The sequence below is a fragment of the Oreochromis aureus genome, linkage group 17, assembly GCF_013358895.1.
Source record: "Oreochromis aureus strain Israel breed Guangdong linkage group 17, ZZ_aureus, whole genome shotgun sequence".
Classification (NCBI taxonomy): Eukaryota; Metazoa; Chordata; class Actinopteri; order Cichliformes; family Cichlidae; genus Oreochromis; species Oreochromis aureus.
The window spans coordinates 10,883,242-10,911,132 of NC_052958.1; the positions used below are offsets into that span (position 1 = coordinate 10,883,242).

The 27,891-nt window shown below is 40.8% G+C and overlaps 2 protein-coding genes across 2 annotated transcripts in view; one reads left to right on the top strand and one right to left on the bottom strand.

The window, feature by feature from the left end:
• Window positions 1-27,891, bottom strand: part of cacna2d4a (calcium channel, voltage-dependent, alpha 2/delta subunit 4a) — a 94,968-nt gene that overhangs the window by 35,278 nt on the left and 31,799 nt on the right. The window lies entirely within an intron of this gene.
• Window positions 2,715-27,574, top strand: lrtm2a (leucine-rich repeats and transmembrane domains 2a). The gene is made up of 8 exons (XM_039600656.1): window positions 2,715-2,751; window positions 10,419-10,620; window positions 23,765-23,994; window positions 24,522-24,647; window positions 25,183-25,271; window positions 25,763-25,920; window positions 27,054-27,250; window positions 27,323-27,574. The coding sequence occupies exons 2-8, from the start codon at window positions 10,536-10,538 to the stop codon at window positions 27,572-27,574; spliced, it is 1,137 nt and encodes a 378-aa protein (XP_039456590.1). The 5' UTR covers window positions 2,715-2,751; window positions 10,419-10,535.

Here is a 27,891-nt window from a genome sequence, read left to right on the forward strand (position 1 = left end):
ACCTTGAAGGCAAACGGCCTCTGTTTTCAGTTTGCGTCACACTTTTCATTTTCACTGTCAGTCGGCGAGTAGTTGGCGTTTACTTGCACTCAAGTCAATATCTTACATATGAAACACCAATCTGTGGAAATCTGCTAAAGACTAAAGCAATCAAAACAAGTTTTTTTTGTTCATTTTTTTCCCACCAATTTCATCTAGCCACGCCCAGCAACAACTCACCAACCAGGTGGAGATTACAGAACTGGAGCTTATCAGGGGTTTGTTAATTGGTCTCTAGGCCTGTATGAGTGAGGTCTAACACTGTACACTGTAAAAATGTCACAGAGTGGCCCCATGTACTTGGTATCAGCTTTATATTCCACAGTCCTTTGCACTGCACAGTTAGGTGAATGTTGCTAATTGGAGCCTACTCTTTCTATTGGAGGGATGATATTATCAGCTCATATTAGCTAGTTTGCCCACCAAAGGGCAAGAGTCTGCAGAGCCTAAAAACGAAACTAAATAAGTACACATAAGTGTTAGGGAACTCTTTTTATATTTCATGTGTCTGAAATAAAAAAAAATCATTGGTCAGTATATTGGAATATCAGGTTTTTGAATAACCAAATGTCAGTATCAGTGCATTGGTATTAGCATCAGTATTAAAAATCCCATATCAGCTGGGCTCTATTGGTAATATCCAAAGACAGGTGCAGCTTCAACATTAAATTTTAGACCATTTGTTCCCGGAAAGGTCAAAGTTGAGGATCATCTCTGAGGTCTGGTCTGGTTGGTGTATAATATCTATTTCGGCCATATTTGCAAAATAAAAACAGTAAAAATCAGTCATTGGTGGCTTCCAGCATGTGGAAAAGAAAGAGAGGATGAAAACCCCCCTCTGTTAACAATGCCAGTCCCTTTAGTGAAAGAGAGAGCGAAAAAGACGCTTGGCTCATGAGCAATTTTGGTTCAGTTTCTTATGGAAACAACTAGTCTCTCATTTGAACACTGAATCTGAGCCAAGCGATTCACATGCTCATTAACAGCACAATGTGTGTGTGTATGTGTGTGAGAGAGCTATGATTCAAGCCATGTAAGGAAGCAGCCAAGTAGTTATATGCTGTGTGCAAACAAACACACAGTCGCCCCACCAGTTCATACCCTACTCCCCCTTTACAAACCACATACTGTCTTACTACCACCTGTCTTAAACTTGTTAATGATACCTTCCACCTAAATGCTTCTCACAATTATTCACAAAACACTGCACGGGCATGCATAAACCTATCTAGTTTAATCTATCTAATTTACCTAAAAATGGACTGTTTTATCTCATGAGGATCACAGTTCTGTGCGTGAGATGTAAACAAGGACACACACACCAGTGCATGTGCTCATACAGCCACATGCACAAACTTCCTTTACACACACACAAACACAGCCGTTACGAGAGCTGCCACAGGGAATAGGATGAAAATGAAAGCTGAGAGAGGGAGACGTGAGGAGGAAAAAAAATCGAGGGAGGAGAAAAGCCCATGTGGCAGAGGGAGATTCTCATCTTTACTGAAATCAGCTGATCCCTCCCTCTCTCTCTCTCTCATCCTCCCTCGCTCCACCGCCACAGCTTTCTCTCTCAAATCTTTCTTCCCGTCCCCCTTCCATCAACCTCATCCCACCGTGTCCTCTGCCTCCCTTTTCTCCTACCTAGCTTCCTTATTTATTTATTTTTTGCACCCTCTTTCATATTTCTCCCAATGCCTTCCACTCCACTCTCTAGTTTCTCCTCACTCTGTTGCTCTGTATTTTCCCTTATCTCTCCTTCAGCTTTCGCTCGTTCGTATTATCACGCACTCTGTATTCCACCTCCCTCTTCTTCTCTCTGTCACTGTGGGAGAGCTGCAGGCAGACAGAGGCAGCATACACTAATGTTACTATATTTGACAAGGCACACACACACACGCGCACACGTACATTCTCCTGCCACATGCACGGCTGCACACACGTACGGTAAAGAAAAACGGGGGAGGTGGGAGTATCGAGACACACACACACACACAGTCTAACAAAGGCGCACCGGAAAGACAGCCCTCAAGTGTACATGCATGGATAAACACACACACACGCTCCGACGCGTGCTGAGTGCAGGAATCACAAACATAGCGACACAGAAGGGGTAGCGCATGACGCCAGCAACCTAACGCCGTTGCCTCTCTTTCTATCTCTCTCTCTCTCTCTCTCTCTCACACACACACACACACCGTCTCTCTCTTTTTCACACATACTCACGCCTCTCAGACACACGGCAACACGCAAGCCAACGAGCAGGACAGCGCTGGACGTATCATTCATATACGGAACAGATCCTAAGAAAAGGATTAACTATCTCCATCCCTCTCCCTCTGAGGACCTTAGCCTCTCTTACCTCCTCTTGTTCCTCTAAGCCTTTCTTTACCTCTGTTTTTTTTCTAAAATCCTCACCTTTTTTTTTTTTTACACAATCCGTCCCTTCACAATTCATCGGTGGGTTGAAGGGAAGCTGGAGGAATTGTCTTTATTCAGAGAGAAGGATTAATCTTTATTCTTCATTATTCATCTGACCAGGATCTTGAATGTATGGATTTTCTTAGTTGTAGTGGTGACAGCTTTTCTTCAATTTTTGTGTCCAGTCAGAAATTTTTGAGCTTTATTTCTTTTTTTAAATAATATTTTTGGACGAATGGCTGATTGCAGAAAGCCATAAAGCTTGTGCTGTCCGAGATATTTGGTCAAAAGGTAAGTCTGGTTGACGGTGTTCACCTCACTCATTCACTTCTGTTTTTTTGACTGGAATGGAATATTTATAAAGTCAAACAAAGTAGACTGCAGAAAGAAACAAAATTACGTTTGTGTTTTTCTTGAAACCTATGGGAATTTTAGACGGGGCCAAAAGTGCATGCTGTGAGGAGGTGGAAGCCGTAAACGTCAGCCCTCGGGCTGTTTCCTGGACACACACTACACATTGACAGGAATGCCTGGGATGTGGTTTTGGGCCAAAGCTTGCAGGGGTGGGCAGTAGAAAAGTATGAGAGTTATGATTCATGGCATGCTTACTATAACAGGATATTCCTTCATTTTCTTTTTTTTAATTTTGTGAAAATACCTTAAAAACTATTGCTGTGCTGCAGTGCTGTGGAGTAAATCTGGCTGTCATATTATAAAACATGTCTTAGTGGGCATGAACAGTAAATATTATGGTCTAAAGATCTCATAATATGATGTTAGAGAACAGTAAAGAAACTGATATTCCCTCTGAAATTATTGCAAAATAAATTAATAGAAACTGTTGCTGGTAAAGAGGCTCCTGATGAATCATCTATTAAGATACAGCCTTTGGGAAATACACTGTAGTCACTGTAAATATGCCAAATGCTCCAACCACAGATATAGTAAAAACTAACTGCTACAAGTATCTGAAGGTGTATATTCAGTCCAATCAAATTAGTGAAAGAACTAATGTGAAAAACACCATCCATCCATCCATGCATCCATCCATTATCCATACATCCATCCTCCTGATTTAAACTTAAATGCTCTAAAGCTTACAAAGTCAAAACTGTTTCAATTGGACAATGCTGCTTGCTCAAAAGTCTCATGCATACCTACATGCAACCTAAAGTCACATGATCTACAGGTCTGACTTTAGCCAGTACATCAAAACCGCTGCACATCATCCTGCTATTTTTGCAGTCCTTTCTTAATGCACAGTACAGAATATAAGCAAACCTGCTTTAATGCTTGAAATGATCTATGCTTACTTGTTTTTTTATACTGTACCTACCTTCTACATGCTGTGATCCTACACTGCTCCAAAAGTTTAATGGAAACTTGGTTGAACATTTCTTCAGTACTTTCTTTTCATGACCTTCACAATATCTTATGTAATATTAATCAATGTAGAGCCCTTGATAGATGCCATTAAATGGCATTGCGTTAATTCTCACTCAGAGGCCTCTGGGTAGCGTGTTGCTGTTTTTACCTGCTGTATAACACTTCACGGGCTCTAATCTCTTTTCAGATGGTGTGATGTAAGAGTGATTAGCTTGCAATAGCTGCACTGTGATTGTATGATCATGCAGTAGGTGTGAGGTTTCATCACCCTTTTGTGCCTCTCTGCTTTAGTTAAGAATGAATGAAAACGGACTATTTTCCAAGTAACACAGACACCTTCTGACATCACTCTAGAGAAAACAATTATAAAACTAATGGATTATGTGGCTGCACTAGTTTTCTATGTCTACTAAGAAACATGGCTAACAATTGAGGCCAGTCTGGGGGCTTATGTGAAACCACTCATTAAATGATTTAGATAATATCAGCTGCAAAGGATTTAATGAGTCTGGGTGATATTAATGATGCACTTAACTAAATGACAAATTTTACTCTTAGCCTCTTACTCCTAAACACTACTGTCAGATTTGGGTGGTGTTCAAAAAAAATGAGACTAGCTAAGATTGTATGTGATATTAGCAAAAACTGATCATTTACACAGAATAAAGGTAAAGAAAGCAAAAAAAAAATCATGACATAATATACAGTTACAATACCAAGACAATGAGTGTAAATAAAAATAGCTGTCAGCTGTCCAAATCCATCTGAAGCATAACTGACCATCTTTAGCAGGTTCTGTTTATCCACAGCTGAGGGACACAAGTCTGAAAAAGTTTTGTCTTGGAAAGAATTTTCCTTGACCTTGACATGGTCTAATATTGATTCCATACTTATTAAAATCAACAGCATATGTTCAGTGAAATTCAACTCTTGGACAGAATGGTATTCATGTGAATGTACAACATGTGGCTGCATACCTACATGCATGTGTTATAATATATCTGTACATATAATTGTACCATGTGCCTGTCAACACATACAGTACGTTGCTCTTTTTGTACAGCATGTGTGTGTGTGCCATGTTGCCCCAATCTCTTCCCTCTCCAGTGTAACAAAGCCATTAAAAATTGATTTAGGGAGCTTGGCTGCCTGGCTCTGCCTTTGTTAGCAACCTGCACGGTTACACGCACATTTAACAATGTATTTGCACTCAAGTGTTTTTCATGATTTTGTATTCCCTGTTATTTTTGTATGCATGTCTGTGTGTGTATAAGAGAGTTAAGAGCATGGCTTTAAGTCAGGGATGTCAAACTCATTTTACATGGCGGGCCACATCCAGCCCTCTTTGATCGTGAGTGTGCCAGGCTGGTGAAACTCTCCTTTCTGTCAATATGAAGAAGTTTGACTTTACATTTACGTTTAGTGGACCCACTGTTAAAAACAGAATTGTGTACACTAGTTTATCTGTTGCTTAATTACTGTGGTCCAGTATGGATGGCCACGTGGGAGCTCTTTATCAGCCAGAAAAGCTGTAAAACGTATTAAAATACAATTTAAAGCCCAAAATTTATGCCCTCCCTCTTATTTTCCAAAATCATCCAGTGGGCTGGTTTGGAGCGTTTGCTGGGCTGATTGCATGCCCTGAGCCTTATGTTTAACACCCCTGTTTCAAGTGAAGAATTTGGCTATTTGCTCAAAATCTACACACCTACATCCAAACAGACATAAACCTGCCTTTGCACACAGATATATAGAAATGAAACTGGATGACCTCCAGCTGAACCCACTAACATGACAAATCACGAATGATTAAAGCTCTTGTCAAGGTGTTTAAGTTGTCTCATTGCAGATGACCACAGTGCAGAAAAGAATTGATTTATTGCTTACTGCCTCTTGTAGCACTGAGTATCTTTGTTGTACATTATCCATCTGTTCTGCATCCTAAAGCATTTGTGCACATTTGCTATGGAAACATAAGACATGGAAGGTTTGAGCTCAAGATGGCAAAATATAAACATGTCTAGCTACTGTAAAAACATCACTAAGACATAAGGTTTGTTCCGATTCTTTAAGTTGCTTTGTTACATGAGCTGATAATCTTGTGGGGGACACATATGCATGCCCTGGAAATTGATTAGCAAGATCACAAAGTATAAACCTGTCAAGCATGAATGAAGCTAACTCGCTTCCTCACTATCAACAACCTCCTTCCATAAATGAGAGGAGAAACACAATCTGCCTGATTCATGTGTCTGCCCCAAGGCGTGTGGTCAAACGTTGCCCTGCATAAAGTCTCTGCGGTATGCAACTGCAGCCTGAGTGAGTACAGCAAAGAGTTAGTGACAAAAGTAGAATGTAAAGAGGAGAGGAGGAAGAAGAGGGAGTGAGAGGAGGGGAGGACGTGTTACGTGATTCCCCAATAGGCAGGGTCACTCTGACACCCGAGTATTTACACGTGTACGTATATAAATGCGTGCATAGGTGCATGTGTAGATTTTGGGTGCCCCCTGTCCAGGTCAAAAAAAGAATTCTGAGAATAGCCTGGCAGGCTTGATGCCACATCACCAGTAACGTGGCTGCAGAGGTGACCTTCTGCTACACCTTCAATACATCAGTTCCAGCATACATAGGCACATGATGACATTTTGGCAAAGCATAACATGAATGAATTGCACATTTTAACAATTCAAATGGTATTTCACACTTGAAATTCTGGACTATTACTTATCTTGAAAATAATTTGGCTGATGAAATGCAATGTTTTGTTACTTATTCCCCAGTTTGTCCCACTTTTAAGGTCTTCAGCTCTTTATCACACTATCTGAGCAATTAGCCATCTCAGCACTGTTGTTGTAACATAAGCATTGGCCAGTGCGATCAATAAAGTTCATTTTACTAGTCAAGATGCCAAAAGGGCGATATTGGCTGATATATTTGCGCCTCCCTTCAAAGTAGTTTAAAAATGGCAACACTAAGCTAATGAACAGCGAAAGAGAGGCCAAAAAAATATCAATCGCTCTTTGTCTAATAACCAGATGTGAGTTCCTTTCACTGTATTTGCAGCCATTTAGGAAAATGAATGATTTCGTTTTTTTACTTGCTCGCAAAGAAAAGCACTGTTTTCCCTCCTTTGAATAAATCAAAACATAAACAGAGCCATGAATCATCTGAAAAATGGCCAACATAAAAACCCAGGCACCAGTTACAGTTCCAAAGGTGAAAAAAGGAAATAAGAATTATTTCACACAGAAATATTCAATCTGATGGAAAATTAGTTCATAAGCATGAACTTAAACCTTTGAAGAATGCACTCTTCAAATGATATACATGTGAATTCTGCTGTGCTGAGGCTGTATAGGGGGCGCAGACAAGCAAGGATCCAAAAATACCCACATTTTTGCGAGTCTGTTGGTTTTCAGTCGTTAATTAATTGTAGAAACTTAAATTTGAATCACTCAGTCACAGTATCAACCAAGGCAATGTAGCTTTACAAGTCCCACCCTACCAGCAAAATCAAAAATGAAACATTTGCGGCTTAGAGTTTAAACCAAACAGATGAATCTTCCAGAATTTCTTAAGTTCCCTCCATTGCTCATTAATGCTTCTGAGTTTTCCAAAAGAAGCTCATGTGCTCAGTTAAAAAGAACAACTGAAATTTCCCAGTAGAGCAGAGCTAATGTGACTTTAATCACATGCAGGAAATCCATCTGCTGAATATCCTCGGTGCATGCCTCTGTTCCTTTGTTAAGGAGAGAAAGGGACCGAGAGGAAGAGAGGGAATGAATGAAAGCCACGAGGAGAGAAACGAATGCTGCATAAATGAAGGTCACAAAGAAAGAAAAAACAGGAATAAATGTGGAAATATAAGAAAACATACCAAAAGAGAATCTAAATAAAGAAGCGCAACATCAGTTTAGTGCTTTATATTTCCCTCAGTGTCTGCCAGGTACTAATGACAATAATGATACAACAAACAGGACAACTCGAACCCACACATACACACACCAAAGCACTAAAGAGGTGGTGCAGGAGAATTTTAATGTGCTCCCTGTTTTACCCATTGCCCTTATTTTTACCTCCCTACTCCTTCTGGTATTTCCTGCCTTGTCTCTATTTTTCTTTTTATCCTTTCATCACTATCTTCTTACTATATCTCCTTTCCTCAGTATCCCACCTAATTCAGCGACTCCACCACTTCTTTCTCCTCTCTCCTAGTATTGATATACAACCAATTGCAATTATCGTACTAACAACTGATTAGCAGACTGATGGAGCACATTGATTGACTGATACTTCTCAAAGTAAGCCTCCATGCACAGAAAGTTGATCAACACAACAACATTATCCTCCAGCTACCTCAGGTTATTTTTTCTTAACATGGCTATTTAAGGTAGTACAGGTGTAAATTAACAGTTGCTGCACATGCATCATCAAATGAGTGCAAATCACATGCGCAAATGCACCTTTGCCTCTGTTCAACTCGATAGCGAAATGAACCGTGTGGAAAAAGTCAGCCTGAGTTTTCCCTGCAAACAGCTAACCATCGAACAACAGCCTAATCTGATTAGTGGGATATTTCACACACTGCTGATTGGGTTGTGATGACACTTTGGGAAAAAGGCACATCTCACAGCAGCACACTCTAGCATTTTCAAAATTACACTGATTGGCCCAGGGGGGAGGGGGGTTATGAGTCAACACTGTGCATCAGTCATGTCATAAGAGCTTTCTCCTATGGTAATTTCCCACTTGTAAAGACCTATTTTCACTGCAATTACTCAACAGTGACAAGAAAACTTTTAGATAAGTTTCACTACAGTGATGTAATTGGCACAGGTCATTCATTTTTCAGTCCATCTATCCAACTGATACAATAAACTTTTTTCCTCTCCTTTCCTCTCTTCCCCTCTTCCTCCTAGCTTCTCATGGTAGATGGCTACCCCTCCCTGAGCCTGATTCTGATTTCTTCCTGTTAAAAGGGAGTTCTTCCTCCCCATTGTCACCAAGTGCTTGATTACCGGTGAATGCCTGATTGTTGTGGTTATCTATCTAATTTGGTAGACATCCTAAGGCAAAGGTTGCTTTGAATTGGTACTATATAAAGTAAACTGTACTGAAATAGGTTTACAGAGTTACAAGTCCAAACAACAACATATCTAGCTCTATGACTAAATCAAACAGGCCACAAAGACAAGTTTATAGCAATCCTGGCAGATCAGCCAATCTCAGTCCATTCTACACATCCAGTTGGGGGCATTAACTTATTACTCCTTGAAAGCCAACTAGGAGTGACCCTTGAAGCTTTTTTCTGAACTGAATGGTTCCTATCATATTTCATGCATGCTTATAGAACAAAATAACTGGGTTTGCATGAGAAGTTAGTGAGGGTGGTCACTGTCTATGCAGCTACTTTTGGAAAAACCAGTAAACTATTCTAATGGTTGTTAAATCATGTCCTTATTGATATATACTGAAGTTTCGAAACTGGTTATTAACTAAATCAAATGTCATCTCTATGGGGGAAAGACTTACTCGTGCTTCGACCAGGGTACAGACGCAACACATCTACACGTCATCTTTCAACCCACCTTCATCCCAGCTCCTCTTTTCATGTTTCATGTTCATCTGTTCTCACTCATGCCCTCTGTTGTGTCCTGGATCTTGCTGCTGCCTTGCCAATCTCATCTTTACCACATACGTGCGAGAAATGAATGGCCAGAAAGTCCAAGAACAGACCCAACCTAACAAATATGGAAGATCGACAGTCTTCTTTGAACTCTATCATAGTCCTAACTTAACTTAACAATATAAATATAAAAAAGAAACATAATATGTAACTATGTTTTCTGCAGCGTTCTGCAATGAGGAGGTTCTGCAGATTTGCTGCCTCTATTAGGAAATCAATGAGGATAGTTTCACTGTTTCCTTTGCTAAAAGTTTTGTTGATTTTTTTTCATAGATTTGCCAAGCTGAATCATATGCTTTAGAGAGTATGAGCAGCATTGTAGCACCTTTTGCTGTCTTTGCTCAAGGGTAGTTCTGTAGCCTCACAATAACACTTGCACTTTTTTATTCTTTCCATTCATCCCTTCTTTTCCTTCCCTCCCACTTCTGCTGTAATTTACAGATTCTACATTTATCCATCTCTCTGTCTCTCTCTCACTGTTGTTTTCCCATTTTCCCTCTGTGTCATTCACGCTTTGTCTCTCGGTGCCAGACAGTTAGCACTAGGGGGTCTGTCTGCAATAAAGGCAAAATGATTGTGTAGACTAAAAGAAAAAACATGTGTTATTTATGTCCATTATGTACCAGTGGTTTGTGATGACTGCATGCGCATACATAAATATGCACACTTGCCAGGAAAGGTGCGCAGAAGCACACTTTTAATGTATCACAAACATGAGTGTGCACACATGTATGCTGGCACACAGTATCCTGCTGCTTTAGCCTTCACTGCTGACGGCATATGGGAGTGCGCATGCATGTTTGCACGGGGGTTTTGGCAACCCGTGAGATAACAAATTTGGATTGTGGATGTGTTTGTCATACTTGTCTTTTCTCTGTCTGTTCAGGTGATTTGGTGTGATTTTTCACATTCACCACATTGTTGGGAGCCTCACTCATGGTGCCTTGACACCGCTTCCACAGTCCCGTCCCTCCATCAGAGGAAGGCCGCAGTGCTCTGTGTCATGCCCCCCCACACCCACCCCCCTGGGGGCACTGGCCTTCCCCCAGCTAGCGCCACTATCTACCACTGCTACTTGGCCAAACCAGGTGAGTCAAGAAAACAAAGAGCAGATTAATAGGGAAAAAAAACGAGTAAGATTATGAAAAAAAAACAAGAAGAGAGGAAAACATACTGTTCTTCTCCTACTCAACTCCAGTCTATTTTATTCACGTCTATTGTACTCCAAACTATGCATGAAAGGAGGAACACTGTCTGTTTTGACAGCTGCTAATGTTTGCATGCCAGCATGATTGAACACACACATACCCACGGACATGCGCGCACTCAAAGGACGAGGGCACTGAGCATACTGTGGCCACGTGCCAAGGCTTCCACTGAAATGCCACATTACTGTATTAATCCAGCCAGTGAGACGTAGTGATATGATATTTTCTTTCTTTAATTCACCCTTTCTTTTCCTTTCCGAACCAAGATTTCCTTTCTTTTCGCTTATTGTCTTTGTTTATTCTGCATCTCACTCCTTTTTTTCACCTGTCACCCTTTGCCTCTTCCTTTTATTCCTGCCCATCCCTGCATCCAAGTCTCTTTGGACCCATTATCTTTTTTCTTTTTTTCCCCCCTTCGTCTCATATTGCGGGTACACTCAGTCAAAACAAAAATCCATCAGAAGTCGGGTGGCATAGCAACAGATAGGACAGCTGTATGCATGTGTGTGTGTGTGTGTGTTGTGGAGCACACAGTGGCACAAATGGTTCTCACTCTCTGAGAGATTCCAGGCAATTTTTCAGCTAATAGGCAAACACGAGGGCACTCCTTTCCTCTTTTGTTTTACATCATGCGCATGCTGAAGGAGCACATGCTGTAAATGAATGGCTTTACAAAAGAGAGAGACTAAGAGAACAGGGATCTTTGTCTTCCTGTTGGCGAGGTACGGTATTATTGGTCCTGAGGTGTCTGGGGGAAAAAAAAGACGCCCCCACAAACTGCTGTGTAACACCGAGGACACTAAATAACAGGGCAACACTATCTGCCAGAACCTCCAAACACCCACACAGAAACTCTAAGTCAACAGATATGCCTCCCTCTGAGCTGCTCGTTGTCTCCATACCAGCACCTTATACCTCTTCCTTTCTCTCTCTACCTGCACTTTACATTTTCTTCAACCTTCTCTCCATCTCGGTATTTAATTCAAATCAGTTTAACTCGGATGCCTGTGTAAGCTTTAGTAGCATATTTGCTGTAGGGTCCACTCTAAGCTGTTCAGGAATAGTAATTCCTCTAAAATATTCTATCTGTCATTAAAAGTCTCGGTGCCTTTCCTTGCAATTACACTGAATCATAAAGAAGCACACTGTGTTGATGCCAAAGCTCTCTCTCAGTTAAGATAAATGTACTTGATCGGCACATAATGTGCATTACAAATATTTCCAAACTTTTTGAAAACAGGTGTATCTTTTTGTCTTCCTTCTGCTTTTTCAATATTGTTCTGTATGTCTCTCGCAAAGCAAAGAATCTCCCTCTGCTCTCTCCACTGAGGCTGTAATTCACACACATACATATACTATATAACTTACTGAGAAAACGGATATATCGAGAGTAGGAAGCAGTAAGAATTCCATTTAATCAGCGCCAGCAATGACAATCAAATCATGAAGCCCGCGTGTTGCTGAAGAAGTTCATTCAGAGCTAGAATTTGACAGGGAGGATTTAAAACTACGTGTTTCCACTGAATTGTCATTATAATTCTGCGCAAACGAGCAAAATGCTGAAGAACCCGAAAGGTGTGTTCAAAGGACAAAAAACGGATTAAGAAGAAAAATGGAGAGAGACTTTGGGAAGTGTTTGTATTCTTCAGCATCTGCTAGTTTTGGCCTTGATGGATGGAGGCTGTGGCAGACATCTTGTGGGTGTTTTTGCAGTTGTTGTGCCAAATAAAATTGTCAAATGCAAAAATGCATTTAAATGCTTTACCCTTTTGTCTGGAAAATTGTTACTCGGATACTAACTGACACTAAAATTACTATAGGATTAGATATTTATTTGCAACAATGCTGATATCAACTGTGCTGCCTTCATCCTATTGACACAGAACTTCCCCCATTTTCATTGAACTGTTATCACAACCTGGCCAGCACACACGCTAACAAGCTGTTTAACTATTAGCAGTTACCCATATTAGCTGCCATTATCATTAAGGTAGTGGCTAGCAGCTATGGCTAATGATAAAGTTAATGTGCAAGCTAGGCAACAAACATTATCAGGCCTGCTCAGCTGTAACTGGCAATGTTAATTTAACAGGATAACACAATTATTTGTCCTTTAAAAAGTGTTATGTTTCTCTTAAAGTCTCAGATTAAAGGAAAGAAAAGTTTATCAGCAACTACACAGAAACAGCCTACTTTACCAACTCTGTTTAATCGTATGAAAATATGATACAGAAGACAGGAAATAAACCCAGCTGCATGGTTCATGTTATTCCCTGGTGAATATGCGAGCCAGAAAAGCATGCACTCCACAAGTGTGACCAAAATCCAGAAATACTCTAAATAGTTACACTACACCATCAATAAACGTTAAAGAAAAAATGGCTAAAATGGCCAAAAGAGTTTAGACATGACAGCTAAAGAGTTCAAGACTTAAAAACAAACTAGAGGGGGAGAATATAAAATATGAGTGACACAAAGTGAAATAGAGGGAGCAAGAAAAAAATGGGGAAACAGTGGGGAGCAGAGATGAGGAGGAAGAGAGATGTGAGATCAAAGAGGCGTAGTGAAAGAGAGCAGACAGTGAGGAAGAAGGAGGAGAGGCGAAAGAGGAGAACAGAGGGGTCTATGAGCGACACGGAGACCATATGGTGCCTCCAGGCCTCCACCATCCCAGCAGACTGCGAGACTCTTCTGACACATACACACACACTTGCACACAAGAAGGTATCAGTTAATTCCTACTCTCTCTCTCTCACACACACACACACACACACACACACATAAGCATACACAGGATCTGACTGTGAGCTTATGTGTTTGTTGCAACCCCAAACAAAACCCTGGCTGCAGAGCTTCTAATCAAGAGAGTGACAGTGAAAGAGAGAGAATGACAGCAGTTGGGATTTGGCTTTGAACAGCGATATAATACACTGGCTGGGGTTACAATATTTGCTTGGAGTGAAGCCATAATACCGTGACTTAGCATTATGCTTGGAGTACAGCTGTAATACAGTGCACTGACTAAGGGTGTAGCATTAGGTTTGGAATTTAGCCATCGCAGTTAGTTTAGCTCCTTCGAACTGACTGCCATTAAAAACAGTAAAATGGCTTCAATGAAAAGTACTTTTTGGTCGACCTGCAGCAGCTACCAGGTTGTTAAACTGATGGATTAACAAAGTGTAATGATTTAGGGTCGATTTTAGGGTAGTCGAGATGCATACCAAATGAGCTAAAATGCCCTTTATCTCAGAGTCCCAGGATAAACTCCCACTCAGCTAGACCTTTGCTGCTTGTCATTCCCTGTTCCCTTTCCCCCCCGTTGCCTATCTCTGCTGTGCTGTCTAAATAAAGGCGAGAGGCAAGAAAAAAAAAATCCCTACCACCAGGTGGTTAGTAGCTGGTGGCACTTTTCAACCCTGCTGTGATGTTGGGTTTGGCATGAAACCAACCGCAGTGGGACACTGTGTGTGTGCAGCATTAGGGTTGGAGTAGAGGATGATCCCTTCACATAGTGTTATATGAGACTCAGAGTTAAATAGAAACTGGAATGACAGCTCGTTGGCAAACCATACAAAGCATCTGGCTAATTCAAGTTTGTGATCAATAGCTTTTTTAATGTAACTGATAGTTATTTTGATAGAGAGGCAAGAAATAAATAAAGTCAAATAAAAACAAAATTGCTTCATTAAAGTAAAATGAAAGATAAAAAAATTAATATTTTTCCCCTTTACTCAATTTCACTTCAAATTTTCCATGTAAACTTTTCATATTTTCTTATATGTTATTATATTTTATTGGGTTTTTTTCTGTGCTTATGTAAATATCATCTGCTAAAGGGTCACTGTGGCTTGCTCCCATAGCCAGCTTATTAGCTGTGTCTTGTAATATGGCGATTGATTGTGGCAGGCTATAATCTAGTTTGTTGTGGCTCTAATTTTGTGACAGCTCGGCTCGAAGGCATGCAGAAATCTCCACGCATATACCCGCCAGCTCTTTCTTTTTTACCACTGTGTGGTTAGATGCAGGTACAACAGGAATGTGCCAGATGAAACACACAAATAAATGGTCCTGGCCCACTTTCAAAGGACACTGTCAGGGATAAATCCGCTGGATGGTGTTTGTGGTGCAGATAAATCCTAAGCACCACAAACAACACTTTAACACTCGCCAAATGATACAGATACAGTATCACACTCACAGCACATCTAGCACAGATCTAGCTTGACGCTGATAAGCTATAATGATCATAGCAAGGCTATTCCTGACAGAAAATACTCCTTTTCTGGCTAAGTAATCACAGAAAATGGCTGATAATGGTCCTAAATTAATGGTCGATAACACGGCGTTTTGAGATGTCCTCATTTAGTCCTTGTGAAAAAAATAAAAGCCTTTGAAAAGGTCATGCAATTAGGAAAAAAAAAAGATTTCTAGCTCTTTGGAACTAATTCTAAATTCAGGATTGGAGCAGCTACTTCAGATCATTCTAAATTTATATATTACAATCATATAAAAAGGAGGTTTCTTTTCAGTTCTGTGACTGAAGTTCACTCTCACTGCTTCCACAAGAATTAAGAGGGTAAGGAGCAGTCAGGTGCCGCTCAATTAATTATTGATTATCTATAAAAACAGACGTTTGCAGGTCTGGAGCATTCAGGTGTGTGTAAACACAAAGCAGCATTTTTCCTGGGAGTGGATGTCTCAGCAAATTCACCCCAAGGTCAGACCATGCAGTGCACAGAGACACTGCATAAAATCCAAGAGCTGCATCTCAGACTTTACAGGCCTCAGTTAGCCTGTTACAGGTTAAAGTTCGTGACAGTACAATTAGAAAAAGACTGAACAAGTGTGGCTTGTTTAGAAGGGTAGCCAGGTGGAAGCCTATTTTCTATCTGAATGGAACGGCACAGCTTAAGTTTGCAAAGTTGCATCTGAACAAACCGGAAGACTTCTGCAACAACGTCCTTTTACAGACAAGACCAGACAAGTATTCTAATGTGACTGCACTGTACGGTAAATGCAATTCTAATTATATGATGCTAAAAATGTAGTTCAAACACATTTTAATTACAAAATAGGCAACTGAAAATTCAGAAAAGAAACTGGCATAAAAACCACAGCATGACAACTATTTCATATATAGAAGTTTGCGTGTGTGTGGATCAATACCATCTGCCTATCCATCCTGTCTGAAGAATGAGTGGGCATACATTACGACCTGTCACACATCCAAGGCAAAGTCTATTCTATTCCTGTCACATTGATGCGGATGCGACATCAAAAGGCGGACGTCCTTCTTTTTCGTTCCAAAATTTGAATGTATTCAGCCTTGAACTACAGCCCTGGTGACTGGTCAGTACATAGTGCATCAAAGAGCTGGTGTTGCAGTGAAGTACCGCGTGCAGCAGCTCCAATGAAGGTGTTTACACTGCCTGAAAATGATGCTTTCTTTTGCCAAAGCATGAATTCGTGGATTTTTTTCCCCCCTTAACTCCTTTTTGCTTTATCTCTTTGTCTTACCTGCCACTCTTGCTAATTAATAGCCACTATCACAAACAACAATGTCAATGCATGTCACACGCTCCCACGAGGCCCACTGTTGTGTGAACGAGCACGTGTGCCACTACAAATTGATACAAATAGCAGGAATTAGAGAGGCAGATCGGCCTACACATTACCCACTCCCCGCTGCAAGTCAAAATAATGATACTGTCTTACTGCCGCAGAATTCATCACAGGAGAAATGGACAGGGGAGAGAGACTGACACAGCAGGTGGGATAAAAATGGAGAATGAGAGCAGGGCTGGAGTAAACAGGAAGGAGAGAAGAAAGGGAGCAAGAGAGAGAGAGGGGGAGAGGTAATTGGAGGTAATCCTACCGGAAGAAGAGGTTTAAAAAAAATCAAGATTTGCAAGAAAACACTCTCTCCTCTCCTCATCACAGTGACAGCAGGAGTACAGCCTAAACCCCTACACTGTGTTCCTGCTTATCCTTAAATGCTACCAGTGTGTTTGTGAGTCAGTGTGTGCGACCATTACTTCCTGCGTTTGGGTAAGCGATTATAAACGGATGTGCCTGAAAGTCAGGCGGAAAGGTGCGTGACAGAAAATAGATAATGTGGGGTAAATAAGAACTTCTTTCCTGTCTTATCTCCAATAACATTATATAGTGATAATGTAGCTGTACTGATAGGACCCTGACATTGTAAAATATCTATCTATCTATCTATCTATCTATCTATCTATCTATCTATCTACCTACCTACCTACCTATCTATCTCAAAAACACATGTAGTGCAGCAGTGTATTGTGTGTGAGTATTAACACATGCAGTCACACACACACACTAGCTGGCTATTTTCTGTCTGCTAAGTAAATAAGGTCTTGGGTTACAGTTGAGATCAGGCATATTATAGCCTCTGAGAAATTACATGGATGTTGCTGCTGCTGCTGTAGAAAAACAGGCAACAGTACAATTCATGTTCTGAGGTAATGCAGATGGTTGATTTCACATTAAATATGACAAGTTTTAAGATATTTGTTGTGTACCATTCAACTTCAGGAAAACCAGACTAGTCACTAACTGTGAATAAAATGCACCAAACACATGTTTTAAATGATATATACTTACATAATAATATATAATATTTGTACAACATTTATCATATTTAAGGTGATATGAAAATAAAAACAAACAAGGATTAAAGCTGATTCACTAACTTCAATACAAAATGCTGAAAATGTGCAAATGCTACTGATTCATAGAACTACAAGGGCAGGTTGCTTGTTTAGGTTGTTTTTTCCCCCCCCAAATACATTTTTGCTCTTTTCCCCTTTGTTGTGAGAAGACAGTGGACAAGAGAGTAGAAAGCTGGGAGAAAGATCAGGGGCCTCGGGGTAGATTCCAACCTGGGACTCTGCATTTGCCTTAAGGGCACATGAATCACCTGCTTCACACAAACCAGTGCCCTTACCCAAGCGTTTAAACAAACAAAACAATCACGGAAATGAATTAATTTGTACATTCAAAAAGCTGTAACCAGCAACAGTTTATCTGATTTATCATCTGATCACAAGGTTAGCTGGATGGATGCCTGGATGAGGACTTTTGGGGTTATTATCTTATTCACATAAAGGTGTGCTTTAACGTTATATCAAGGGTGTTATCTGGTATTGGCAATTGTGCCAAAAATTAAACTCTAATAGCAGCAATGGATTTGTTTCAAACTCCAAGCACAATGAAAAAAGAGTGAAGAAATACAGGCCTGTGAGTCTGCTGCACGGAGGACAGCTGGTCGTCCTCGTAACAAGATAGCAGCAAGTCTGTCGCTTGCATGGAAAACAGCTTGGCCCTTGGTAACATACAACTGGGCTCAGTAACAGTAGTGCCGGAGCTGATGACATCATCGCTGGGTTCAGTGTCACCCAAGGGCCCTTGAATATAAACTTACAGGCACAAGAGGCCCCTGAGGTGTCAAAAGCCGTTACCTTGGAGACACTGTCAAACATCGCCAGGTACACAGGACTGCAAAGGTCATCCGATACTGTAACATGTAACAACTATACTGTACTGCTACATAAATTCAGAAGATACTGTAAAGTAACATATTCATCACAACATACAGCAATGCTATTAGTTTCATTTCTTAATTCAAGAAAAGAAATAATATAAACATAAGGTATGCGCGAGTCTGAGAGCCTGGTCAGCACATCTAGGGCTTTTCCTGCAATAAAAGAAAGAAAATCGATAGCATTGTAATAAAATAAAAAACAGTTTTAAGTGGTTTTAAGTGGTATTTAATTTACTCAAACTTAAATATATGTCATCCTATCAAATGGCCTGCTATAACAGGAAAATGCATTTATACCGTTCATTGAGATAGTACAGACTCTTTGCTATAATGATATACTTTGCTTAAATGCCCAAATGCCCCATTTTGAACCAGAGAAACGTAATAAAAAAAGCATTAAATAAACAGCAATAAGGTATTTATATATAGTAGTGTAACAACATTAAAGAAACAGAACAATAGTAACCAAAAAAGGCCCTTTTCAGTTTACATCAAGAAGTTACTGTCTTACATTGTAAGTTTCAAACTGTAGCTTCAAAGTAGAACTTTTGTCCGTTTAATTAAAACGTGTATTTATTTCCATGCGTATATCAGCACCAGCCATGACCCTGCAATCCTTTCCATATACAGAGAAACTATATAGAAAGAAATTGCTGCCAGGGAAACAAATGACTGCACACAGAAACACAAGCACACACATGAATATGCAAACATGCACTGGCAGGGATAATCCTCTTTCAGAGATTACTTACGATAGATATGCCATTTGAACTCTCGCACAACTTCAAACACCAAAACGAGCACGCATACATTGTAAATGGGTGGGCAAGCTATCATGCTAATTAAAAGCAAACAGCTCTAATGATCAGTCGTTTTATTAAAATATAATTGGAAAGTCGGAAAAGAGGTTAAGAGACATGAATCTCTTCATCAAGAGAAACTCTTCAGCCTTCATTAACAATTAAGAATGTGCCTATTAGTGCACAAACACACTATATTTTCATTCTAATATGATAAGAAATATGCATGGATTTGGAATCCAAGGCAGCAACCATTGATTATTAATACTCCTCATGTTTGAGCTGCTTGGTGTCTAAAAGTTTCATGACTGTCACTTCTGACAACAAGATGAGGATGTTCGGAATCTGACGAGCGACACTGCCCTTAGAGGTGCCTCGATCGAACACAAACACACTTCTGCATTTTAATGCTGCGTCTTAGTTTGTTTCCCATCGCTGAGAGCATCGCCAGCCCACACTTCCCAAGAATGTCGGCGCTTTTACGGATTGTGTTAGGGAATTCTTATAAAAGATTCAGTCTGAAGCCTGTTTGGACTGAATTAAACTGCACAGAACCACTTAACTTATTTGGAAAGAATTCTCCCTGTCTTCCTCTAAATGTGGCAAAATATTTTCCTCCTTCTGGTTTGGCTGTGTGGAGCGCTGCATCAGAGAGGATTTGGAGAAGCTAAAATAAGCCAAAAAAACAACAACCACCTCCTCCACGAGAGCAGCTAAAACCACTCATAAATGTTGGAAGATCTGCTTCAGCACTGAGGGGAGGGTGGCAGCGGGTGAGTTATAACGTACAGTAGCAAAGGGAAGGGAGAAGAGAGGGGCGGTGTTAGGCGACAGATAAGAGAGAGTGGAGAGAGAGGAGGAATACCTTTGCAAAATAAAGCAAAGGTATTCTTTGGTGCACAAAGACGACCGCATTTTGAAAATGTGACATTATATGAGAGGAGGAAAATAAACACAACTTCTCTCTCTCCAGCTCCGTTCCGCTCTCTCAGTTGTATAACAGTGCTTCTACCTCGGAGCTACATTATCCTTGCAAATCTCCTGCACTACTGTACCTTTACAAATAGCTCCAACCTGTTATGGGAAATTCAAAGCCACTGCATAGCAAAAGCCTTCTAGAGTCCTACTGAGCTGCTGGAGTGAAAGCCTGGCACTCTAAAGCATTTCCACTACAAAGTCAGATGGCACAGGAAGCTTCGGGATACTTTAAAAATCTCTCCTTTTATCCATTTGTGAAGTGGAGTTAATTTTTCCCAGAGATTAAGATTATACTGTAGGATAGAGAGAGTTCTAGAGCACTAGTACTTTTTTATGAGGGCACAGCCTTCACTTGCTGAAGCTCTTTGGATCAGAATGTAAAATAGGGCAATGTCCTGAGTGAGGGAGGTCATGTTCTGTCTGGAAAGGAAACTGTGAGAAAAAAGGGGCTATTTCTGCACCAGTGCAAGTCTAAATTCTCTTAATCATATAATATTATGATTAACAGAATTATGTAAAAGGAACAAATGAAGTGCTTAGTTAAATTTACCAAGAATGAGGGAAAGTAGTCCACAAATAAGCTAAGAAACCTAAATAGCAATTCTTGCTTGGAAACAACTTTAATTGCTACCATCATCTAAGAAATTCAAGATTTAAAAAAAATGGGGGAATGAGCTTTATTTTCTCTTGCAAAGTTTTTAGATGAGAAACTCTATACCACTTTCACATGACCAGAAGTTGGTAAGATCACTCCCCAGACACACAGGCCTAAAGAACAGTTAGCAAACCATCTGGCAATAAGAGAAAAATGTGTATTCCACTATTGCCTGAGTTGTTTGGTGGAGGCTGGTGAAAGTCGCTGTGAAATCAACCGCTAAAGTCCCATTGACCATGTCTGGAGACAGGTTAGTGACCCTCTGGAAATCACTAGAGTGTATTCTGCAACTGGTTGGAGACTGGTTTCTAAAGGTTGCCGGCAATCACTAGCGTTAAACTGGTTGCACAGAGGTATGTGGTCCTGTGCTGGTAGTAGCAGTAAGTCACAGCATTGTCAGTTTCTGGTTTGTGTTTCACTACTGGTTAGCGGTTAGTTAGGGTTTGTTTTCAGACAAGTTGATGAGTAAAATGCAAAATATGAGTTGCCAAGGCAATCTGAAGAAACTGCAAAGAAGATTTGGTGCAGTTTCACCCGGTGACAGCCAGCAACTTTAAGCAACCGGTTGTGGCACACAGTACATTTTTCCTTGGTGACAAGATTTTCCAAGGGGTTGCAAACTCGTGAACAGGGGAGGCAGGGGAGGAAAACAGCGAGCTTAGAAAAAAAATCACGCTCTCTAAAAAATTGGTATTTTTACTTGGATTTGAAAAGAAAAGAGGGGCAAGAAAGAAGCAATAACTTTAAAAAAGGCCTCTTAAGATATTTGTTGGATGATAAGTGTTAGAACAGGAAAAGTACAGTTCTAAATTACTGAGTGCTGACTTCTATTTAACTGCTGTAGTTTTAATTATATTGCAAACTCTGACTGAATAATCTCATTTTAATCTGTTTTTGGCTTTTATCAGTAACATTTTAAGGCTATTAAAGTTTATCAATAAAAAATAACTCAAATAAAAAGCCAATTCTGTTTCACAATGATGCTTTTGTTTTCGGCTTTTGTTATAAATCAAGCACATTTTTTTTCTTTGCAGTTTTAGCTTAAAGAGTTTAAGTTTTAGAAAAGACAATAAAATAAATTTTGAATGAATATACACTGATTATGATTTTTGCTATAGCAGTTTATCCTATAGAATAAACCTCGTTTAGTGTATGTGCTCAATAAACACATATACTATACAACAATTTGACATGAGATTACAAATACATCCATTGAGTTACATTAATACATTTATCTCAGCATCAGTCAGCCCTTCATTCCACTCTGAAGGACTTCTCATTTAAGATTAATTAGGCTAAAGTTCACTTTCTGGTAGTGAATTTCCTGGTTTCCTTCCTCACTGAAAGTCAATTTAGAACCAGTTCAAAAGGAATAAAACTTTATATTATTAATGCTCTTTCTCACTGCGCCATAACAAACTTCATATTTTATCAGTAATGAGATACAGAAGCCTCGAGGAAAGAAATGCGGCTTTAGAAGAATGATATGACTTTCATTACACTCCTACCTTACTCATATCACTCATACCTTCTGACCTTCATCGTGTTGTTTTCTCTTTTTCAGCAATGTGGTCTGGCAACCAAAGATCTATTTCACTGAGATTTGTCATATTCAGAGCCATAAATGCCATCTGAGCCACTGTGTGTGGTGAGGGGGAATGAACCTTTGATTATGAGCCAGCCGAAGGACAGAAAAAAAAATCAGAAAGAAAGCAAAGCAGATAGAAAAAATAATATAACAACAAGGGAGTGAGCGAGATTTAGCGTGGTAAAAAGGAGTCATGCGCTAAAAAGTAAATGCTAATAATATGCAGATGATGCAAGAGATGAAATCTGGTGGCAAAGCAAAGAGTCCTGTCAGGATGTAGAAAGTGCTGCGTCTGTGTCTGGAGTATAGACAAAGTGGTTTTCTTAATATTACGCTTTGTTGCTGCTTAACACACAAACACATGCCCACACACACATACACTCACACACACACATGCACAGAGAGATAAAGCCTAAGTCGTGCCGATAAGCAATTGGATGGAAAGAAAGTCAGCCACTGTAACGAGACACTGAGGGAATACAGAGCAGTGCTGAGAGACTTGGAGTGAAAGGGAATGAGAAAGATAAAGAGACTCAAGTGGGAGAGGGAAAATTATTGAAGGGAGAGAGAGACAGACAGATGTTAGGTCACACAGAGAAACAAAGAGAAGAAGAATGAGTAAAAAGAAAAAGTAATAAAAAAAGAAAGTACAGTGAGGAAAACTTGAAATGAAGAGGAAGGATGTAACAGGAGAAATAAACAGAGATAATGAGCAGAAATGACGAAATGACGGTAGTCTGCAGGAAAACAAGGATCTGAAAATGAAATAAAACAAAGGGGATTTCCCTCATGAGATGCACACAAACACACAGAGAGAGAAGGGAAAGAGAGACACGGTAACTAGTCTGAGTCTTGTTTTGGTTCTGCTGTGATAGTTCAGGCGGAACATGTTTCAAGTTTGCAGGATTTCTCAGATTCGTACCGGAAATCTCTTCTGCAACTTTCAATCAGACAGCGATGAATCAGATTCTCTGTGCAGTTTCTAAAATGCTTTCCAAATCATGGAAATTAAAAATCAAGCAAACATCACAGCAAAAGCATCTCTGGCACATGACGGTATTTTGTTAAGGCTGAGCTGTTGTTTCCTCTCTCCTCACTTCTCTGAGTCTGTTTCCCTTCCCTCTTTAATTCTCTTTTACATCTTTCTCTACATAAAACTGTACAGTTCTGTATATTTGACACAACTTTAACATCCTCACCGGCATCAAAGATAATCATTGTTTCTACTTCCTATTAACGTCGTAGATTGAGAGGCTATTTCACAGACACTTACCATAGGCTGGATAATGATTCTTGCACTTACTTTCTAATTAAAATCATAATCATAATTTACACTTTCCCTCCAGTCCCTTCCGGTTGTACACATAATTGAAATAATAATTCACAAGTGTGTTTTTTCCTTCCTTCGCTTCCTCCCTCCTTCTCTCTTCCCCCAGTCTTCCTCTGTGTCCTCTGCCTCCTAGCTGCATTGCTGCCGCCGGCCTGCTCCTGCCCTCCTCCCTGTCTCTGCTCCTCGGACAGCCTGGTGGTGGACTGCAGAGGCCGGGGTCTCTCCTCTCTGCCTCCTTTGCACCTCCTGCCTCCAAGGAGCCGCTCACTCCTGCTAACCAACAACAAACTCGCCTCGCTGGGAGCAGCTGCCTTTGCTAACCTCACTTCTCTGGAGGTTGTGAAATTTTTCTTTGCCTCAAAGCTGAACATGTTGTGGGTTGTTGTTACATTGTTGTTCATCACTGTGTGTGCAGCACAATAAGTGATATTGTCTGGCGGATCTTATATTGAGCAAACTGCAGAAAACCTCTGCTCTCAGTCTGAAAAGTTAAGAAAAAGTTGACATTTTCAAGGTTTTGCAGGAAAAATTTGCATTTAGTGTGGCTGGCAGCAACAAAACGATGGATAGTTTCTGTGCAGTGAATACAACCTCATTAGTTACAACACTTGGCTGCTCTTTATTTATGAATGTCTCTTATTTACCATATCAGATACAAGTAATTGCTTCTGTTTCCTGTCAAGGCTTAACTTACAGTGAAACGTTTGCAGTTTTTGATTGATTTAGATTTTCAACCCCACCAAAACACCACTAGTTATTCTAAACATAAGTGTCAGATAAAGTTAAAGTTATTTTTAATACTCAAAAAGATCATCAGCTACCACCAGTGTCTAAATTGTGCTTAATTTGCATGTGTTTTTTAGGAGCTGGACCTCTCCAATAATTACTTGGATAATTTACCAGCCGGATTATTCAGAGACATGTCCAACCTGACAAGATTGACTCTACACAACAACTCCTTAACAGTAATGGACAGAGACCTCTTCCAGGTAGGCACTCTAAATTACACAGCACCATACTTTGTAAAGCCTTCGACACTGCTCACTAAATACAGAATAAGTGGCATTATTCCAACTATAAATCACACAGGACACTCAAATGTTCCCTGTTGAAATGCATGGAAAACCTGTCTTTGTCTTCCGTGTACTGGGTGATATGTATCGTCATTACAGTGTACTGTATGTGACTGAAAAAGAAAACAAAGCTGATACCACAAATCTGTAGCTTTAGCGTCTGGATTTGAACTTCACAGGCTGCGCTCAATCGAGCCAACCTGAGCAGTTATCCTTAAAAGATTGGGCCCCTGTCCAGGTGTTAAATTAGTAACAAACCATTTGCCCGGCACTTTCATCCACTAAATCAGAACAGTCAGTAGGATAAGTCTGTGTCATCACTTCACTTGGGAATGTAAATTAGAATCAGTAGCTGCCAGTAGCTACATGGCAAAGATGTGTAAAGCCAGTGGGTTTTGTGAAAAAAAGTGCCCAACCATCAAACAAAGGCCTGCTTTTGATGTTTCTACAGGGTCTGAGCGGTCTTCAGAGTCTAGACCTGTCATTGAATGGTCTGTCCACAGTTCCTCTCGGCCTACTGGATGAGTTGCAGAGCCTAAGGTAGGTGCACACCAGCGTACATTCATTTACACTGATTTTAATCGGGTGCTCACTTACAGGACCAAACACCAGAGTAAGATCACGATCCAGAATTATGAACAATGTAATATTCCCTCACCAGTTAAAAGGTCAGAGTCGTGGATAATGTTCCTGGCGGAGAGCGCAGAGATCTTAGTTAACATAATCAGAAGATTATAAGATTATTGTAATTTCATAGAAGATGGTGAAAATGTTGGAAACCTTTCTGAGGAAACTGTCTATGCTGACCAGCTGGCACAGAAACTAAGCAGCACTACTCGTGTTAGTCAGGCCAAGGCAACAATGTTGACATAACCAGTAAGACTGATAGTAGTAGTACCAAACATTTTCAGTAAATAATTCTGTTTTGTTTTTTCCCCTCAATTTCAAGCGTTACATACCCATACAACACCGATTATTCTGATATAATTCTACTAATCTATCATTATTATTATTATTACTTTTACTCCAAGGTGGCTGTCCCTAGCGGGTAACAGGCTTCATGGTTTGGAAAGGGCAGCATTTGAGCCGCTGGCCAATCTGCAACACCTGGAACTGGGACATAACCCCTGGGAATGTGACTGCAACCTCCGCGATTTCAAACACTGGATGGAGTGGCTGCTGTACAGAGGTGGCTGATTGATTTATGTTACAAGAACTTTTAAAGGCTACGCTTGATTTGAACTGAGGGAGAAGGACAACAGGCTGAATGGGGTCACGAAGGAGTGGGCAGAAACGAGAGGTTATGGGGCTGGGTATTTGTTTCCATTTCTGCAACCCCGTGCTTCTGGCTGTATAATATAAGCGCATCAGTGTGATAATGCGCATTACCGCGCTCATTGTGCGCTTCCTTGTACTGTATCCACGTGTCTCTGCGGGCTGTTAGTACATCAGATAACCGCAGCTGCTCTCCGCTCTCTCTCCTCATGTGTAAAAATCTACATTCACCTCAGCGCCTTGGGCCACAGCTGCCCCGCTAATGAAGCATCTCTTCTCTTTTATGCTCTATTCTCCTCTCTGCTTCATTCTGCTCTCTTCTGCATTGCTGGGCTTAACTCCTGCTAAGTTCACTACACCTCATAGGACACTGGACATCATAAGATGAGCAGAAAAATTGCATGAAGACATTTCATAGCTCAATGTTTAATCATGACAGTAGCAGTCTTGCAGAAAGTAAGACAAAGCTTGAGAGCAGCCTGTGTTGACTACTATATATGCACAGCTGTAATATCTGGAGATATTTGTAGAGAAAGATGTGTTTGTAAAAGAGTCTTCTGTCACAGGCTGAGATAAAAATCCGGGGGCTAAATACTCATTCTGTCTTTCTGTTTTGCTCCACTTGTATCTTATTGTTTCTGTCACGTAACCTGCCCTATATGAAAACGCAGATCAATGGCTTTCTAGCATGTGACCTTGATACGAATACTGTGTTTGCAGACCCGTACCCTCGTGCCACCAGTGGGAATTAGTGACTCAGATATTTCTCCTGTCTACACACGCTACCGCTTTTTGCCGAAGCCAGGCATGTCATCTCATGAATTATACAAGAGTTTAGTTGAGGCTATCTCCAACCTAGCGTTGCGGGCACAGTAAACTTGGTGTCTGTGAAGTGATGTATGACTCATCCCAGTGTTGGCACAGCCACCCCCGACCAAGTATTTCCCACGCTTTCCGTTAATTGGTAGTGCTTTACCGACATAAGGCGTTTTATAAATGACCTCTCACTGTCCTCCTGTCTCTACACCTCTGTCTCTCTCCATTTAGGGGGGAAGGTGGATGCGGTGGAGTGCACACTACCGAAAGATCTGCGTGGGCGAGACATCCGTGGCGTTCCGGTGGAAATGTTCAACTATTGCCTCCAACTCGAAGATGAGAACGGAGGGGGTGAGGGTTCTCGTTCGGGACAAGGAGGCGGTCCTCCCTGCAGCAGGAACGCTTTCAATCCCAGCGGGTCGACGCCAGTTTCTGACAGCAGCGGCAACACTGCTGATGATTCCTCTTCAAACACTGGAAGTGGAGGAACAGGTGGAGAGGCTCCACAGGACTGCACCCGCTCTCGCTACCGACCTGTAAGCGTGCGGCGCGCCATCGGTACGGTTGTAATTGCCGGCGTGGTGTGCGGCATTGTTTGCATAATGATGGTGGCTGCCGCGGCTTACGGCTGTATCTACGCCTCCCTGATGGCCAAATACCAGAGAGAGCTAAAGAAGAGGCAACCGCTAATGGGGGACGGAGAGGCCGATGGAGAGGACAGGGATGAGAAACAGATCTCCTCTGTTGCCTAAAGGAGTGATGGCATGGGGGTTTGGCACGTCAAAGGCTTAGGGATGAAAAGGGTGAAAATTAAAAGGGCTCAAAGAGATGAGAGATGGAAGAGCTTGTTTTGAACACACAGACGGTTATAGTATCTCTCCCTGCGACTCTCAAACTGACACCTCTCCCACTTTTTGTCTTCCTTTCTTTTTCTATTTTTAACCTCCTCCACTCTGTCGTTCTCTCTAACATACTCCCTCACACACACACCTTATCTGCTCCCAGATTCTCTCTTCCATTTGGACCCGTTCTCACTGCAGTATTCATTCCCAAACATCCCTCCAACTCG

Excerpts from the sequence above, each read along its gene's own strand:
- lrtm2a (XM_039600656.1), top strand. The coding sequence starts at position 10,536 with ATGCCCCCCCACACCCACCCCCCTGGGGGCACTGGCCTTCCCCCAGCT. Across the intron at positions 23,995-24,521 it reads CTAACCTCACTTCTCTGGAG|GAGCTGGACCTCTCCAATAA; the intron begins GTTGTGAAATTT and ends TGTGTTTTTTAG. Across the intron at positions 25,272-25,762 it reads GATGAGTTGCAGAGCCTAAG|GTGGCTGTCCCTAGCGGGTA; the intron begins GTAGGTGCACAC and ends TTTTACTCCAAG.